Genomic DNA, 18,092 nt, shown 5'->3' on the forward strand with positions numbered 1-18,092 from the left:
GGGGGGGAGGGAGGGAGGGAAAAATAGTAGCTAGTGACTGGACCAAGGTGACCCAGTGAGCTATATGGCTTTGTAGAGATGTGAATTTGGGTCTCCTCAATCCTAATCAGACTTTCTAACCACTGCAATACACATGCTGCCTGTTTGATCATCATAGACCCCCTCATTGTGTTCTTTAGCATCACCTAGATTTATTCAGGATTTGGGTTTTTTCCATTTATACAGCATTTCTCAAATAGAAAAAGGTCCTTAAGTGATTTACAGTCAAATGAGAACAAAAAACAAAAACAGTAATATGAACATTTTTTTAAAAAAAATTAACAGTGCAACACCATATTGTTAGGGCTGCCCAAATCTTCGGGGGGGGGGGGAAATGTCTTCACCTGGTGCCAAAAAAGATGACAAGGTTAATACCAGGTGGGCCTCCCTAAAGAGAACATTCCATAAATGGCAGCTACTACAGAAAAGACCTGTCTGGCCATTGGCACCCTCCAGACTTTCCTTGGAGGTGGCATGCAAAGAAGGGCTTCAGATGATGATCTCAGGGTGTCAGTTTTTAGCTATAATGTCCTGAACCATATAAGGCCACATAACGGTCAAAACCAGCACTTTGAATTGGGTCTGGACAAAAATTGGAAGCCAGTACTGTTGGGCCACCATCATGCCACCTTGTTCCAGTCAATAATTTAGCTGCCTGTTCTTATTTCACCTTTCCCAACATCAGATCTGTCACTTGCACCCAGTTCCCCCCCACCTACCTTGTTGTTGTTGTTGTTTTAACCAGCTTCTGTGCTGTTTCACTAGGCTTCCACGTTTACTTTTCACCCTTCCTCTTTCCCTGGCAGTCAAGGTTGGTTCGCAATCAGATCCCCTATTTCATCTGGACCAACCGGCGTGATGTCATTGACTGCCGCCTCCTGCGCAAAGACCAGATGATGAACCACTATGCCAAGGCGGGCACCTTCACCACCAAGGTGGGCAGAGTTTTTGCTTCTTGAATGTCTGGGCCACGCTAGCAGAGTGCGAATGCCGCTCTGAGTTGGGAAAATGAATCTGCAGGATCTGGGCCCAACCGGCTTGTGTATGTGTGCTGTGGGGACTTGGGAAATTCAGCTGCTGCAAAGGCATCCATCCCTTCTTTCTCAGGTAGGGCTGTGTCTTAACCTGCGAAACCTGCCGTGGTTTGACCAGGCTGATGCCGATACCTTTTTCCCACGTTGCTACCGCCTTGGAGCTGAAGATGAAAAGCATGCCTTTATTGGTGAGAACTGTTCACAATGCTCTCCTTTGGTGGGGTGGGGAAGATAAGGAAACTCCTTGACTCTAGCACAATGGGCTCCTTGCTTTCCCTGTCCTTGGGGTGAGAGATGCCTTATCCCAGAGTAAAGGACCACCATGTTTTGGGATATACTTTCTATTTTGATGGTATGTCTTAGTGCAGTTGGAAGTAATGTCAAGGTGTTTAGCTAATCACAGTAGGGGCCATGCAGTATTCTCCAAGATAGCAAACAAATGAACAAATTTGTTTCCCTAAATATTTTCACTTTTCTACTTAAAGCAGGGGAGCTCTCAGTTTTTGCCCCCTTCTAGTTAGATGACGGATTCTCAGTCTCTTCCTTGGAAGATCTGGGAGGGATTCTAGATGCTACTTTCAAGAGCCTTATAAAGTCAAGAAAACACATGTTTGACCCTCCTGTTGAGTTCTTTAGGTATTTATAATAACAGCATCAGCATCAGAGATACTTAATTTGGTTTCATGATCAGTAAGGAAAGGAAAGTACCCTTGACCGTGAGGTCCAGTCGCGGACAACTCTGGGGTTGCACGCTCATCTCGCTCTGTAGGCCGAGGGAGCCAGTGTTTGTCCGCAGACAGCTTCCGGGTCATGTGGCCAGCATGACTAAGCCGCTTCTGGTGAATCAGAGAAGCTCATGGAAACGCTGTTTACTTTCCCACCGGAGCGGTACCTATTTATCTACTTGCACTTTGACATGCCTTTGAACTGTTAGGTTGGCAGGAGCAGGGACTGAGCAATGGGAACTCACCCCGTCACGGGGATTCAAACTGCCAACCTTGTGATCGGCAAGCCCTAGGCTCTGTGGTTTAGACTACAGCACCACCCACGTCCCAAGTAAGGAAAGTTGTTCTTGTTTAGTTATTTAGTTGTTTAGTCATGTCCGACTCTTCGTGACCCCATGGACCAGAGCACGCCAGGCACTCCTGTCTCCCACTGCCTCCCGCAGTTTGGTCAAACTCATGCTGGTAGCTTCGAGAACACTGTCCAACCATCTCGTCCTCTGTCGTCCCCTTCTCCTTGTGCCCTCCATCTTTCCCAACATCAGGCTCTTTTCCAGGGAGTCTTCTCTTCTCATGAGGTGGCCAAAGTATTGGAGCCTCAGCTTCAGGATCTGTCCTTCCAGTGAGCACTCAGGGCTGATTTCCTTCAGAATGGATACGTTTGATCTTCTTGCAGTCCATGGGACTCTCAAGAGTCTCCTCCAGCACCATAATTCAAAAGCATCAATTCTTCGGCTATCAGCCTTCTTTATGGTCCAGCTCTCATTTCCATACATCACTACGGGGAAAACCACAGCTTTAACTATGTAGGATCTTGTCCAGGGAAATAGCTCCCATTTAACTAAGTGTAGGATCTTGCCCAGGGAAATGGCTCCCATGTCATTAGTAGAAAGTGTGACTGGATTGTGAATGGACGTTTCCCCAGAAACATTGCAAGTTCTTGTTTGGCCTACTTTTAAATCCCTGTGAAAGAGTCTTTAATAAGCTTGTAAAAAAGAAAAGTGTGTTATTCAGCTCTGTGTAAATTATGTCCCATTTAAATGCTTACCAATCATGAGTCCTTAGGATGGGGTGAAACAGAAATGAAAACAAATACTTCCGTAGACAGAGACCATTCATTCATTCATTCATTTCTTTTCGAGCATTTGTACCCCCCTTTTCAGCCGAAAAAGTTTTCTGAAGAGGCTTACATACAATCAAAACAGAACAGTCCCTACCTGCAGGCTTATATTAAAAAACAACAACACAACACACAAGGGCAAAAGACAGGGAGGGAAGAGGGAAATCAAAATTCCCAATTTCTAAATACTGTATGATGCACTTGGGCAAAAAAAATGAGAGGCACAAATACAAGATGGGTGACACCTGGCTTGAGAGCAGTACATGTGAAAAGGATCTAGGAGTCTTGGTTGACCACAAACTTGACATGAGCCAACAGTGTGACGCGGCAGCTAAAAAAGCCAATGCAATTCTGGGCTGCATCAATAGGAGTATAGCATCTAGATCAAGGGAAGTAATAGTGCCACTGTATTCTGCTCTGGTCAGACCTCACCTGGAGTACTGTGTCCAGTTCTGGGCACCACAGTTCAAGAAGGACACTGACAAACTGGAACGTGTCCAGAGGAGGGCAACCAAAATGGTCAAAGGCCTGGAAACGATGCCTTATGAGGAACGGCTAAGGGAGCTGGGCATGTTTAGCCTGGAGAAGAGGAGGTTAAGGGGTGATATGGTAGCCATGTTCAAATATATAAAAGGATGTCACATAGAGGAGGGAGAACGGTTGTTTTCTGCTGCTCCAGAGAAGCGGACACGGAGCAATGGATCCAAACTACAAGAAAGAAGATTCCACCAAAACATTAGGAAGAACTTCCTGACAGTAAGAGCTGTTCGACAGTGGAATTTGCTGCCAAGGAGTGTGGTGGAGTCTCCTTCTTTGGAGGTCTTTAAGCAGAGGCTTGACAACCATATGTCAGGAGTGCTCTGATGGTGTTTCCTGCTTGGCAGGGGGTTGGACTCGATGGCCCTTGTGGTCTCTTCCAACTCTATGATTCTATGACTCTATTCTATGACTCTATGACCAGCTGTCCCAAATCAGGGGCAGGAGATGCCTGATGGAACTGGGCCTCCAGCAAAGCTAATGAAACAAGCCCTGCTTCCCATCTCCTCCACTGAGGCAGCTGGATGGAATGGGTGCCCTCAAATGACAGCTGAGGAGGGAGGATAGTTTAGGGGTTCCTCTCCCCCCCCCGCTCTGGATTCTCACCAGAGAATTATGTGTCCTTCCTCCCTTTTATGGTAGAGGATTTCCAGCTCACTGCAGCCAGGAGCCTTCTCAAAGTGGTGGTGAAACGATACTGGAATGAACCCAACATGACAAGACTGGATGCTAATCAGAATGAGACCCCAAATTTCCCAGAGACTCCAGGTAAGCGGTAGGAGCTGTGTGTTCAAAAAAGGAACAGCCACAGAGATTTCTCTACTGCCGTCTCCAGTGAGTACCTGGAGAAGGTCCTGGATGGGAGAGCAGAACGTGTGATAAATTGCCTTTCTCTTGAAATTTTTGCTAATGCCATCAGTTGTGTTCTAGGGAAGACTATTGAGAAGTGGCTATGGTCTACCTCCAAAATTAGCCCTGTGGCTTTTCCTCTAAGATATTTTTCACAGCGGAGTGATCCTTCTCTTGTCTATGGTTGGGCTGGTCTCCTCTGTGTAAGAAGAGAGAATGGAGTAGAGGTGTTTGACACGCAAATGAACTTTCTTTCCAGTGGAGATTAGATCAGAAACTAATTGAAGCATGAGCTTGCTTCAAGTCTTCCATGTGAAAATGTCCTAAGAAAGAAGTGCTATGGAGTTTCTTTATCTGAAGTGAGCCGGGTGGGTGGGTGTAGCTTTTTGGCTCCCCCAGATCACTGATCGCTTTTTCCAAGTCAGTTTCCAACCACCACTCCTCAGTGTCCAGCCAGGCCCTGACAACTGAGAATCTGTTTGTAAAAAAGACCTACCGTAGGTCTGTTTGTGACTGTTCATGTGTGTGTTGCTTTGATTTCAGACACTCCGCTAGTGTCCCTATTTTTCAGGGACAGTCCTGGATTTATGGAAACCATCCTGGTTTCTGATTTGATCCTGAAATGTCCCACTTTTCTTTAGGACATCCCTATTTTATTTGGAGAAATGTTGGAGGATATGGAGTTATGTGACTCCTGAGCTATCTGACAGCAGCCCTGTATAGGGAAGGGGTGTGTGTGTGTGTATATATAAATGTTGGAAGTCACCCAGAGTGGCTTGGGCAACCCAGTCAGATGGGTGGGCTGTAAATAGTAAAATTATTATTATAATTGAATAATGTCCCTATTTTCATGGGAGAAATGTTGGAAGGTCTGTGATTTACAGGGAGCAGCAGAAACAGTATCTCAGGCAGTCTTGCTTTGTGTGCCTTGCATAACTGGCTCAACAACCCTTCGTTTTCAAAAGTCAAGCAGTACACCCACCGGAAGAAAGGGGTCCTGCTCTCATCCCAGCTGATTGAGACTGCGATACATGCCTGCGAGGAACACATGAGCAGCTTGAGGCACCAGGACATTGACAGAGAATCCGGCTCTCCTTTGCTAATGAAAAAGTCACACTGGGAAAAGTTTCTACATGGCTACTACCAGCTAGCTCAGTAAGTATAGGAGATCCTGGAATATACCACACAGCAAAACCATCTGTTCTTGAACCCAGAAAGCCCCAATTTCAGAACTGGATCTTTGTGCAAATTTGTGTGCATTTGCATAGAGGGGACTCCACCAAGTTGACTTTAACTTGGGCAAGGAGACTGCGTCTTCCTCTCGTCTCTCCACCCCGCTCTCAAAGCTCCCCCCAAAAACTTTATTTGAGGGTATTCAGAAGGCTGGAGGTAGGCAGTGGAAGCTGAAATAATGTTGCACAAGTGGAAGTCCATTCTGTTTATGCATGGACAGCACCTGGGTGCAACCTGTTCTGTGTGTATGTGCTCATTTCAGTTTAGCAATATTTGTCGCCCCACTTTATTTTTTCGCAGAATCATTTTAGGAAAGAAGGTTTTTGACGCACATACAGATTTTGCATTTAGGGCGCTTGGTTTTGTAGCTTGCCCCTGACAAAAGAGGACACACCGGGCAGGACTGAACCACAAACTTTGTGTCGTTATCTTCTCTGCAGCCCCTGCCTTTCTCCTTCCTCCTTGCTCTCTTCCTACCCTTCCTCCCCCCTCTGAGCATCCTTGGGAATTGGGTTCATGTGATCACGATGGCACGAGGGCAGCCTACATAAACTCTGAAGGGACAATCTTCTAACACAAACAGGGGAATAAACTACACCTATCAGGATTACAGCAACTGGGTATGTAGAGGAAGATACAGGGACTTAATGGGGAATTTGAGGGAAGGACTGGGGTTTGTATTGTGTAAAGAAATTCTTATTCCCTGACTACTGGAAGGTCCTGCCAGATTAAACCTGGATTTTTTTCTTTGAGCAGAAACTCCTTGAACACTTTTCATTTCCTTCACAATTGTGAGAGCTGGAAATGTTGCTCTATTTTCAAACGAAATTTTGCAGGAATCAGCAGACTGAGAAGTGTCCATGCAGAAATTTGTTATGTAGGTTATGTGAATTGTGTTACGTGAATTAGGCAGTTTTGCTCATCTTTACATGCTTACGCTCTTAATCTCTCTCTCTCTCTTTGTTTTTGCTTTGTTTTTAATCATCACAAACTGGGGACGATAAATTTGGGGGCTGTGTCTGAAAGAGTGAAGGGAAATGACTGTCGGACCTGAGTATGAAGGCCCTAGGCATGGGAAACAATGGAGAGAGGAAGGGATTGCAGTTGGGTACTGAAATCTGAGCCACCTGGAAGGTTCTCCCAGGTGCTCTTTGGCACCTGAGATGTTGTGGTTGAAAATGCTCACGTATCCCAAGCCCAGGGATGGGGAACCTACAGCCTACTCTATGTTGTTGGGCTAAATGCCTATAGGGTGGTATCCCATTGAAGTAGTTCCATCAGCACAAGGACTTTCTCTCCTCTCCTGCTTCTACACTCTCTCCAAATATCCTCCGGAGGTTTGGGAGAACCCCAAGAACAGATTTCGGGGGTGCATAGGGGAAGGGGGGGAGTTCGTGATGCAGCCAGAAGTCCTTACGCAAATGGAACTATGTTGCCGGATACTGCCCACAATCCCTCGACATGTTGGCCATGCTGGATGTGGCTGATAGGTGTTAAAAGGTAAAGGGACCCCTGACCATTAGGTCTAGTCGCGGTCGACTCTGGGGTTGCGGCGCTCATCTCGCTTTATTGGCCGAGGGAGCCGGTGTACAGCTTCCGGGTCATGTGGCCAAGCATGACTAAGCCGCTTCCGGCGAATCAGAGCAGTGCACGGAAACGCTGTTTACCTTCCCGCCGGAGTGGTTCCTATTTATCTACTTGCACTTTGACGTGCTTTCAAACTGCTAGGTGGGCAGGAGCAGGGACTGAGCAACGGGAGCTCACCTTGTTGCGGGGATTCGAACCGCCGACCTTCTGATCGGCAAGCCCTAGGCTCTGTGGTTTAACGCACAGCTCCACCCCATTAGAGTCTAATAATATCTAGAGAGCCATGAGTTCCCTCTGCGACTGTAAGGGCTGTAAATCTGTTAATGGTGAAATGGTCCATTAGGAGCCCATATTCTAAGATTCACCACTTGGTCATAACAGTGCCAATTTCTAGATAAAGCTGCGGTTGAGTCCGATACAACAGCTCGTTTCTAGAATAGCTGCCTGTCCGAACCAAGCAGATTGTGCTGGCAGGAGAATGGGTGGGGTCCTTGCTCTGAGTGTTTGTGTTTGCAGCGAGGGGGCACAGATGGTGCAGACGGGTGCCCACGTCGAGCGGTGCGAAGATGTCCTTCAGCGACTGTCAAAGGTCGTCCCGCAGCTGGACATGGAAGGGGACAGGAACATATGGATTGTGAAGCCAGGAGCCAAGTCCCGGGGCAGAGGTGAGAGAAGTGGTGCTTAGATGATCCAAAAGAGCATATAAGGGGGAGACTGGAAAAAAATGGACTTGGCAAAGGGCTTGTTCACGCTGGGCTTCTTCCTGAGCAGTGGCACCCTGACCACATCCCTATTGTGCCCTTCTTGAGTTTGCTGTTACTAAATAATCTTGGTTTCTAAGGCACTGTGTACAACTGGTGCAGCCCTCACCCAGCAGGCTTAGAGAGGAGAGGGTGTGCTTTCTTGACACCCAGCAGTTCAAACATGAGGAGGGTTTTTTCAGCCTCTCTATTGAGTTCACACAATCAAATGAGACAGTGAAGGCCAACTGAGAAGGGACTTGCTTACTGCAGTGAATGCAGCCTGGCCTAGTGGCAGATTGAGGTTGCTCAGAGTTAACCCCCAACTATGAATCAGCATTATAGGGTAGAGCCAAACGGTTTGTTTTTTCTCCTTTTCATTCCAAAACACTTTTCCTTTTTTGTGTTGTGGCTTTCAGATCCTTTCCTATCATTGACATTTGCTAGCCTTTCTCAGGGTTGCCAGACATCCAGAATTTCCTGGACATAGCCAGGATTCAGCCCTCGAGTGGAAATGGCAGCCTGTGTCAGTAGTGTAGATTTTGGTGATTTTCACCGGTGTGGTGTAGTGGTTAAGAGTGGTAGACTTGTATTCTGGTGAACCGGGTTCGCTTCCCCGCTCCTCCACATGCAGCTGCTGGGTGACCTTGGGCCAGTCACACTTCTCTGAAGTCTCTCAGCCTCACTCACCTCACAGAGTGTTTGTTGTGGGGGAGGAAGGGAAAGGAGAATGTTAGCCGCTTTGAGACTCCTTAGGGTAGTGATAAAGTGGGATATCAAATCCAAACTCCTCCTCCTCCTCTTCTTCTTCTTCATTAAACTTTCGTGTGCAGATTTTCACTTTTTTAAATATGGCAACCCTAGGCCCTTTCTGGAACCATTTTTTGTTGTTCCTGCCAAAGATAAAAATGTGTTATGTTAGTCCTGCCATGACAACCTGATGGCCAGGGCTCTTGATCCTTGCGTGATATGATTGCCACCTTTGTGAGTTTCACAGCCACCCTAGAAGTTCTATTTGTTGAGTGGAGGTTGGACACCAGTAACACAAAACATGCACTTTGTGTCTCTTGCCATCTCCGCTGCCTCGGCTGTGGAAAGGGTGTTGTCTCCCTAGCTTGGCTTCTGCAGAAATGGTGCCTGAGCTTTTTGCTTTGCTCTGAACTGCTCTGATGGCAAGGATGTGGGAATGGAACGGACGTGGGTCTGTCATGACCGTGAGGGCTTTTGTTTGTTTCTTTCCCAACAGGCATCATGTGCATGGACCGCTTGGAGGAGATAGTGAAGCTAGTGGACTGCGACCCCATGATCGTAAAGGACGGCAAGTGGGTGGTGCAGAAATACATTGAGACGCCCCTGCTCATCTTTGGCACCAAGTTTGATCTGCGCCAGTGGTTCCTGGTGACCGACTGGAACCCACTGACCATCTGGTTTTACCAGCATAGCTACATCCGCTTCTCCACGCAGCCCTTTTCCCTGCACAAACTGGACACGTGAGTATTGCATTGCTTATCTTCTCCATGGCTGGATACAGCTTTATGTGTGTGGTTGGTGTGTGTGTGTGTGTGTGTGTGTGTGAGAGAGAGAGAGAGAGAGAGAGAGAGATGCTGCTGCTTTGTGAAGACTTTGTTCTGTGCATGCCACTCACAGTCTTAAATAGTCTCGTTGATGTCCCACGAGGACCGCAGATCCACAGAAGAGCATCTGCCTTGCATGCAGAATGGTCTCAGGCTTATGCATTGGCATCTCCAGGTGGGATTGAGAATCTCTCCAGCCTGAATCCTTGGAAAGCTGCTGCCAGTCTGTGCTGACAACACTGAGACAATACTGTCTGGCCTGACAGTATAAGGCAGCTTTCTGTGCTCTTCTAAATTCTGCAGGATCATCCCAGTTATTATTCCTGGGTAAATAGTTTGTGAACTACAGCTCTGACCATTTAAGCAGATTGCAGACCTGCCTGAAACCTTGCGAAGCTCCATATGTGTTTTTGTGTGTGTTGTGTTTTAATTCTCTCTTGATAAGGCACCTTGTGAGGGCAGTGTGCCCTGACAAGCAGGTGAGAAATCTCTTGCGTGAAATTAAATAAATCAACGCTCTCATGCAGACCAGCGGGCTCTGCAAACATTGCCAAAGCAACTTGACCAGCATAATGTAACCGGGGAAAGGCATGTGATGCTAGCTGGCCACTGAATATCTTGGAGAGCCCCAAGAGAGGGCAGCTGAGGGTGGAGAAGAAATGGAGGGTGGGAGAAAGGAAAAAAGAACTGGTGGCGGAGGAGTGAATATCTAGTATGAGCATGAAAGAGGAGTTGGGAGCCTGGGTGTGGTTGTAGTAATAAGGAGAGAGTATTTCGGGAAGGGGTGAAGATAGGGCTTGTTCAGAGAGCCACGAGAGCGCTGGGGGGCTAAACTGGAGGGAGATGAGGTTTCTGGGGAAGGGAGAATGCAGAGCAATGCAGAGCAGTCATGCCTTGCGCTTTGCTGCAGCCTAGCAGGGGAGAAATGCCCAAGAAGTACTGTGGTTACCACACTGGTAAGTCAGCCGTCGGGGGGCAGAGCTCTTCCTTGTGTACAGGGCTTCTTTGGAAGGCAGAATGAGGCTTCTTGACATCAGCACATACAGGGAAGAAGTATCTGAAATATACTTGGAGTCGAGAGTGGATTTCATGCTCTTTATTCAGCTCATAGTGGGAGGAGGAATGAAAGTTCCCCTAAAGAATCTGCTTTATATACATTATTTACACAATGGGCTGCACGTGATTGGCTAATTCCGGGATTCACCTGTAGGCCAATCAGGTTGTGGATTCACTTCCATCTGGAGCTGGATTGGGTGGCTCCTGCAGACCAATCAGACTGCTGCATTCTGAATCCTATTTTTCTAGGACCAATCAGACTGCTGCACTTTGGATCCTATTGTTCTAGGACCAATCAGACTGCTGCATTTTGGATCCTATTCAACTCAGTACATAACAGTATCCCTGATCACCATAGATGGGAAGGAGTTGAGAATGGGGAGCAGCTCAGTGGGCAAGCCTCTGTTTTGCATGAAGGAGGTGCCATGTTCAGTCCCCAGAATCTCCTGGTAAGGCTGGGAAAGCCTCCTATCCAAAATCCTTGAGTGCCGCTGCACTCTTGCCCCTATAGATGACGCTGAGCAAGATGGGCTGATTTTCTGTGTGGCTTAGCAGGGATGGAACACACACCTCCCGGGTCCCAATCCTGTATTGTTGCCCAATGCACCTAACCCCCGCCCCTTGTGGACTGATCTTACCCTCCTCCCCAACCCAGCTCCATCCACCTGTGCAACAACTCCATCCAGAAGCACTACGAGAACTCATTGAACCGCCACTCTGAGCTCCCCCGCGACAACATGTGGTCGTCCGAGCAGTTCCAGGCCCACCTGCGACAGATGGGGGCCCCCGAGGCGTGGTCCACGGTGATTGTGCCCGGCATGAAGGCCGCGATCATTCACGCCATGCAGACTTCGCAGGACTTGGTGGAATTCCGCAAAAACAGCTTTGAGCTCTACGGCGCAGACTTCCTCTTTGGAGAAGATTACCAGCCGTGGCTGATTGAGATCAATGCCAGCCCCACCATGGCAGCCTCCACTGCCATCACTACCCGCCTTTGCGCCAGCGTGCAGGAGGACACCTTGCGTGTGGTCATCGATCGCAAGTACGATCGCAACTGCAACACAGGAGACTTTGAGCTCATCTACAAACAGGTTAGTGCACAGGGCCCAGCTGCCTTAGCCTCAGGGACTGGGATTCGCTGCTTGGATAAAGCATCTCCCCAGTCTGCCTTATTTGCCTTGCATTGGCTCTGCCTCCCTTTCCTTTGGGTTCTTGCTCTGCCACCGTCTGGTAGCCTTCAATGCAGATGGCTCATCCTTTCTGCACTGAGGGTTTGCAGGCTGATTAGGTGCCTGAGGAGCCAGCTGGCAGGAATGGCCAACAGAAAGCTAAGGGAGCTCATTCAGAGCTGTCTTCAGTGCCTCATGGAATGGGACAGGACCTCAAAGCAGGCCTGAGTTTCTTCTCTACGGAGTGTGCCTTGATTGGTTGGGAGGCAGCACCACACACAGACTTCCCCTTTCTTCCTATATATATAGAAACCTAAGGCTGTTGTCGTGCTTTGCAGTTCACGTGGCCATGCCAACGTCCAGTGTGACGAACTCAGGCAGGAGAGCAAGGAAGCACTGCTGGTGGCAGGCAGCCCAGGAAGGAAGGGAGAGGCACTTCACAGAGCATTTAGCAAGCTGTTATGAAGCATCCCTTGCCCTCTGTTAAAAGGCGTTTGGGGTTGGGATGCACTGTGAGGGGAGGAGCGTGGGGTGGACGCAGTGTAAAAGAGTGGGATTTGGTCAGGTGTAGGAGAAGGGCAGCTGGCAAAGGGGTTGGTGGACAGGCTGGATGAGTGGAGCGAGCAAGCTTGGCAACCTCTAGTTGCTAGTCCAACCCCGTGCAGTGCAGAAATCTCATGCTCTTCCTACTGAGCCTTCCAGATTGGAAGCAAACACTGTTCTGAATGTACTGTACCTCCTGCAGAACTGCAGTGGATGGCCTCCTCCTCATTCCTTCACTCTGATGCAGAGATGCTCCAGAATTACCTGTTCTTGGAGGGGGCTTATGGGAAGGAGCATCACAGGACCCTTTTTAACAATTTGGTTTTTTGCAAGCACCCTAGTGGTTCTCTCAAGACACGTTGTAGCATGTATGTGGGCGCAGTATGGGAACAGCTTTTTTGGGGCCTGCTCTGTACCAGACACAGATGCATCCCGGGGACCATTTCTGCTTGATGACAACAACAACAGTTTATTATTTATACCCTGCCCATCTGGCTGAGTTTCCCCAATCTGGGCAGCTCCCAACAGAATATTAAAAACACAATAAAACATCAAACATTAAAAACTTCCCTAAACAGGGCTGCCCTCAGATGTCTTCTAAAAGTCAGATAGTTGTTGATTTCCTTGACATCTGATGGGAGGGCATTCCACAGGGTGGGCGCCACCACCAAGAAGGCCCTCTGCCTGATTCCCTGTAACCTCTCTTCTCGCAGTGAGGGAGCCACCAGAAGGCCCTCGGAGCTAGACCTGTGTCCAGTGATGAAACCGTATCCCCAACGCCCCATCTCAGGATATCTCTCTCAGCCTTGTGGCAGCTTTGCAAGCCAGGGCCAACGAGAATCCCTGCTGCCCTGCCCCTCTGAGCTCGAAGGGTGCTTGGCAGCCTCACCCTGTTTCCCTCATCTCCCCACAGGCAGCTGTGGAAATCCCTCAGTACGTTGGCACTAGCCTTTTGGTAGAAGGCTCCACCGTCAAGAGGCCTCCGCTCCAGAGAAGCCCCGTGCCTAGCAACACCAAGAACAGCAGCGGGCCGCAGCCGCCCAAGCCCAAGCTGATCTACCGGCGCAGTAACCAGGATACTCCACGAGCCCCCACCCCGTGCTGGGCGTCCACCAACAGCAAGGCGACCGAGCCTGCGGCTCCTGGGAAGGAGAACAAAGTCCGGGAGAAGGCGCCCAGCAGCAAGGTCCCCGATTCGACGCCCGCAAGGTTCAAGCTGCCCAGCAAGCTCAACACAGACCCCCGCAACCGGAAGGTGCTGATGGCCCATAGCATGGCTACCACCACGGTCGTCCCGGGGGGCAAGTTGTCCGGCCCGGCTCAGCTCTGTGCCACGTCCAGCTCCCAGAGCCTAGCCCCCCAGGAGACCGCCCTCCACCAGGCCAAGGATCCCAAAGGCGCCGGCGCGGTGGCTTCGGTGCCCAGCAAGGCAGCCCCGATGCCAGGTAGGGAGCTGTGGCTGAAGATGCGGTCGCAGGAAATGGGTTCTCTCCCCCTCTCTCCTGACCTGGCGGCCTCTCGCGCTCCCTTCTCTGCCGCCTACCCCGTGAGGCTCAGGGTGCAGCAGCACCTGCGGAACTTGATGCACAGCATACCTGTGCCCCCAAATCCCCCGTCCCCGCCGGGCATGGATTTAGCTTCGGCCACCGAACTCACTGCCATCAGAGCGTCTATGATCAGGAGGCGGCAGCAGAGGGAGGGCAGGAGCCCCCATTGACCCAAGAGCAGCCCTCGTTCGGGGCTTGTCACTGCAGGGAGGAATCATGCTACACACACATATATAAATAGATACATATATATATTTATAGGGTCTGGGCAGCACTTCTTAACGTGGGGTTGTATGGAGAGGGAATCATGTTTTCTTAAGAGCTAGACTCTCCATCCCAATAAAGGACTTTGAAGGAACGTTGGCCACAGTGTGTGATGGCAGGGAGTGGGCCAGAGGAGGAGGTCGGATGAACCGCCTGTGGTATTTGTGTGGAGGTCAAAACTAAGGCTCGTTTGCTGGGGGCAAGGCGGGCAGGGAAGTGCCAGGAACCAAGAGCAACACAGGGACTAAGGGAGGTGGAGAGAAACCATGATACGAAGGGAAGAACTTTGATTCCAAGGACACCCGGGAGGCAGAGAAGGTTCTCAGGATACAGTTTCCCACGAATGTACAGTGCGACCTCGGAAGTCGAACAGAATCCATTCTGGAAGTCCATTCGACTTCCAAAACATTCAGAAACCAAAGTGTGGCTTCTGATTGGCTGCAGGAAACAAAAAAACAAAACCCTGACAAGAAGATACAGTGGCTGGTTGTTGTTTTTAAATTGCTCAGTCTTCGCTTTCTGAGTTGACTCTCGTCTAGTTTTAATCCCCAAGGTGAGTTAACACCGTTTACACCAACCATGAATATTTTGTTGTCGTTTTAAAACAAATGGCCCTTCCCTTGCTGCTGGACTCCAACTCCCATCATCCCTAACAACTGACCATGCTGGCTGATGGGAACTGAAGTCCCAGACCACCTAGACGACTGCAGGATCCCAGACCCTGCCTTGCGACCCACAGCCAAGCTCTGCAGTACACAACATTTACCACCATCCTCCCGAGTCTCTGCCTGGCTAGCCGTCCTCCCTACCTTGCTACTGATTTGTCTGCTACTGTGCTGTTGTTTTTGCCCCTGCCATTTGGGTGGCATTGTGAAACAACGGAGGAGTGGAGGTACTTGACCTCCCCTCCTCCCTGTGGTTCTTCATCTCCATTCTTAATGCATCAGCACACTTCTTGCCCTTCCGTCAAACTTCTGTGGTCGAGGAACCACCCATTTGGTTGAATTAAGTAGGAAGGTACAACAGTATATACCAAATATTTCTTCAAGGACTGAAGCAGAATGCACGAATAAGCCACTGACTAGCAAAATTCAGGTGACCAAGCTGAGGTGGTATGAGAACAGAATGCTGAACTTAGACGGGCCGCGATCCAGCAGGCTCCTCTTGTGTTCATAAGCTAAGCACAGGTGCAAGGTATTCCATTAACATGATACTAAATATCATTCATTGTTAGGGATACTCTTTAATGAAAAAAAAAGTTTTTAAAGCTGGCCCTTTTCACTCTCATGAAATTCCTTATCATCACAATGGACTCCTGCTTATCCCTCTTGAGGCATTCATTGTTTTTGTGTGTTACAATCATGAAAGACACATGCAAGCCCCTCTCTCTGCCGGAAGTCACAGTCCTCTTATCAATAGCTCTCCATGAGTTAAAGGACATTTTTCAGAAGCAGGCAGTTCGCCATATAAATACTGGGGGTTGTATTAAACTTTTACTTAAAAGTTGGGCTGGATCCAACTAAGTAGCTCTGCTATGGATAGCCAGTGCAAGGACTCCTGCTGGCACATTGGGACTCCCCCCACAACCCCCCCAGCAAAATCAGCTGGGGGTGTGTGTGGTTGGGACCACCCCAGAACAGCACATGGGGGGGGGGAGTCATTCTGTCAAGCAAACAGAAATGTTTGCACTGCCAAAAGGTTTGTTTTAGCGTGATGTGAAATTCCTCCCATTGAAATTAATGGCCGTTACTAATGTAGGTCCGTTAATTTCAATGGATCCACTCTGAGTATAATTGAGTATAACGCACGGAACCAGAATGTACTGGTAAGGGTAGAGTTTGCCATTGGGCCCTCGTAGACTCTTAAAATAATCAGTCAAATAGGGTTTGTGCCTCCGAGGCCAGTCTTCTTTAAAAATACCCTTTGCCTTTAACACTTGTGACTGAATCCAACAGGTAAAACTTGCCTTGTCACTGAATTTCCATTCCAAGGGAATGTTTTTAATGCCTGTGTCTTTAACAGTTGCATGACAGGCCAGAACTGCCCATAATATACAGCACTGGTGTGTACAAAGTACATACCCACTATTCTTCATGTGCACAACAGAGAGGTATCAGCAGACTTGGAACACAGGGGAACGTTAAGGTTTGCAAACATGGAAAAAAGATGTAGCTTTGCTCAGCCCATAAAACACCATGGAGACAGGTGGACTGTCTCGTTTTCATCAGACACCAGCCTCCTCCAAAGCTCTTGCCAAAAGGATTGCTTCCTTTCATTGTGTGTTGTGCATTTAAGCTCATTGTGGCCTACAGTCGAGGCATTTCATCCCTGAGGAGGGCTCAGAGCTCACAGGTTGAGAAGAGTGTGTCTTTCAGCCCACAGGTTCTCAGTCAGGTGCCTGTCCACTGTGGTGGGCCTCTTCAGTGGTGTATATGGTATGTTGTGGCATGTCCCTGCCTCCCTGCATTGACTGCTGCTTCTTAAGCCTTGGCTTTGGGCCCTGCGAGTGGCTGTTGGGGTTAAAGTGCCGTGAGTTTTGCATGGGCTCGTTTCTTCCCTTCCTTTCCCCCGCTGTTGCAAAAGGAGCTGGGCCAGGGTTTTCCTCTCATTTTGGAGGCCGTTGCACAATTCTGTTTTGGGTTGTTGTTTTTTTGCTTTCTGCCAATGGCTAAAAAGCGGCCGGCCGTCTGCGCGGAAGGGGCGCTCTTTTTAGAACGTTTTAGAGCTTTCCGGGGTCTCTCAGCATCAAGGCAACGTGCTCTATTATTGGTTCCTCCCCAGGCCTGGCTGCAATTCACAAGCTCCCCCGCCTCTTCTGCAACGGAAAGGCCATGGCAAGTTGGCAAGTGCTGTGCGGCTCCAGAGCTGGGCCTCGGCGGCGGCTTCCTAGAACTCCCAAATTCTTCTACCGCAAGGTGGTCATCTCATGCCAGGCTCAGGTATACACCGAGTCCCTGAGTGCTCACGGGACCACACTCCTGCCCCGAGAAGCCCCACTGACCAGCATTGCACCTCTCTGCCCACCTCCTTCTGCATCTCCACCCTCGGAGGCTATCGAAAGCTGCTTCCCTCTGTAGAACACATCTTGCAGCTTCGAGCAGGAGCCGAGAGGTCACCCCACACACCCCACACCTCCTCTTTGGACATGCTTCCCCCCTCCCAGTCCAGTAACCACTGATCCTTCCCTCACCCATATGTCTAGGATGTGCAACACCTGCCACCCCTGGTACCAGCTTTTGAAAATCAGATGTCTGTATTGCCTCCAGTGGGGGGAAAAGGAGACTATGAAACCACATGCAATAACTCCGCCGCGGCAGGCGACTCGATGCCGTCGGGCTTGGTAAAAATTTGAGAAGGAACTCTGGGAGAGTTGCACGTAGAAATCCACACTGGCTTGGAACTTTGAGAAGACCTCTAGTGGGTCGTGCAGCGCCCGAATCAATTGTCTATAGATTCTAAAGACGACCGGGTCTCTCTTCTGCTTCCCCGAAACAACCACCAGGCTGCAGAATTAGGTTGCTCCTAGGCTCTTCCCCATCACACGATTGATAACTTTTGGAAGTCTTCCAACCATCGATGTGAAAAATGGGGCACCCTGGGAGACCCAGCAGAAGGCGAGAGTTGCAAAGCCATAGAGAAAGAAGATCAAAACTGCTGAGAGCGAAAGAGACCCGTTAGGTCATAAGAGGGCTCTATCTCACATGCTAAAACACAGAACCATGCTTGCTGCCCTCTGCCTTTGTCAGTCCTTAACCCAGGGATCAGCATCCGGTGTGTCCGGAGCGCAACAGGGCTCCCCGAATCTGACCACGAAGCAGCACCCACTGCTGCCAACTCGGAGGCAAGAGTATATGTGCAGAGGAATTGAAGGTTCTTGAGGCTGGGCACAGCTTTATACCATCTATCATGTCCAAAAAAACACCTTCCCAGTAAATACTAATTGCTAACCAGGGCATTAAACATGGGTGATAACCTGGCCAGCTTTTAAGTAACCAGCCTGTAAATACACAATTGTCTCGGACAGTGAGAGATGCAGTGTAAAAATAGTTGGTGGACAAACAAGAGAAATATTGGCTTT

The 18,092-nt window shown here is 49.2% G+C and overlaps 1 protein-coding gene across 4 annotated transcripts in view; it reads left to right on the top strand.

Moving 5' to 3' along the window:
* The window catches only part of TTLL3 (tubulin tyrosine ligase like 3), a 30,251-nt gene extending 12,508 nt beyond the window's left edge, over positions 1-17,743 (top strand). For 3 of the 4 annotated variants that reach the window (XM_083600641.1, XM_083600639.1, XM_083600640.1), the window contains exons 8-17: positions 846-974; positions 1,147-1,261; positions 4,095-4,220; positions 5,267-5,456; positions 7,638-7,786; positions 9,108-9,351; positions 11,147-11,582; positions 13,117-13,648; positions 16,796-16,953; positions 17,217-17,743. In XM_083600641.1, the coding sequence (XP_083456767.1) occupies positions 846-974; positions 1,147-1,261; positions 4,095-4,220; positions 5,267-5,456; positions 7,638-7,786; positions 9,108-9,351; positions 11,147-11,582; positions 13,117-13,648; positions 16,796-16,953; positions 17,217-17,366 (2,229 nt within the window). In that variant the 3' untranslated portion in view covers positions 17,367-17,743. Of the gene's footprint in view, positions 1-845; positions 975-1,146; positions 1,262-4,094; positions 4,221-5,266; positions 5,457-7,637; positions 7,787-9,107; positions 9,352-11,146; positions 11,583-13,116; positions 13,649-16,795 lie in introns of all 4 variants that reach the window. The other variant, XM_083600642.1, reaches the window with a different exon arrangement.
* The last annotated feature ends 349 nt before the right edge of the window (positions 17,744-18,092 follow it).

The sequence above is a fragment of the Podarcis filfolensis genome, assembly GCF_964270895.1.
Source record: "Podarcis filfolensis genome assembly, chromosome: 2".
In the NCBI taxonomy this organism is placed as follows: Eukaryota; Metazoa; Chordata; class Lepidosauria; order Squamata; family Lacertidae; genus Podarcis; species Podarcis filfolensis.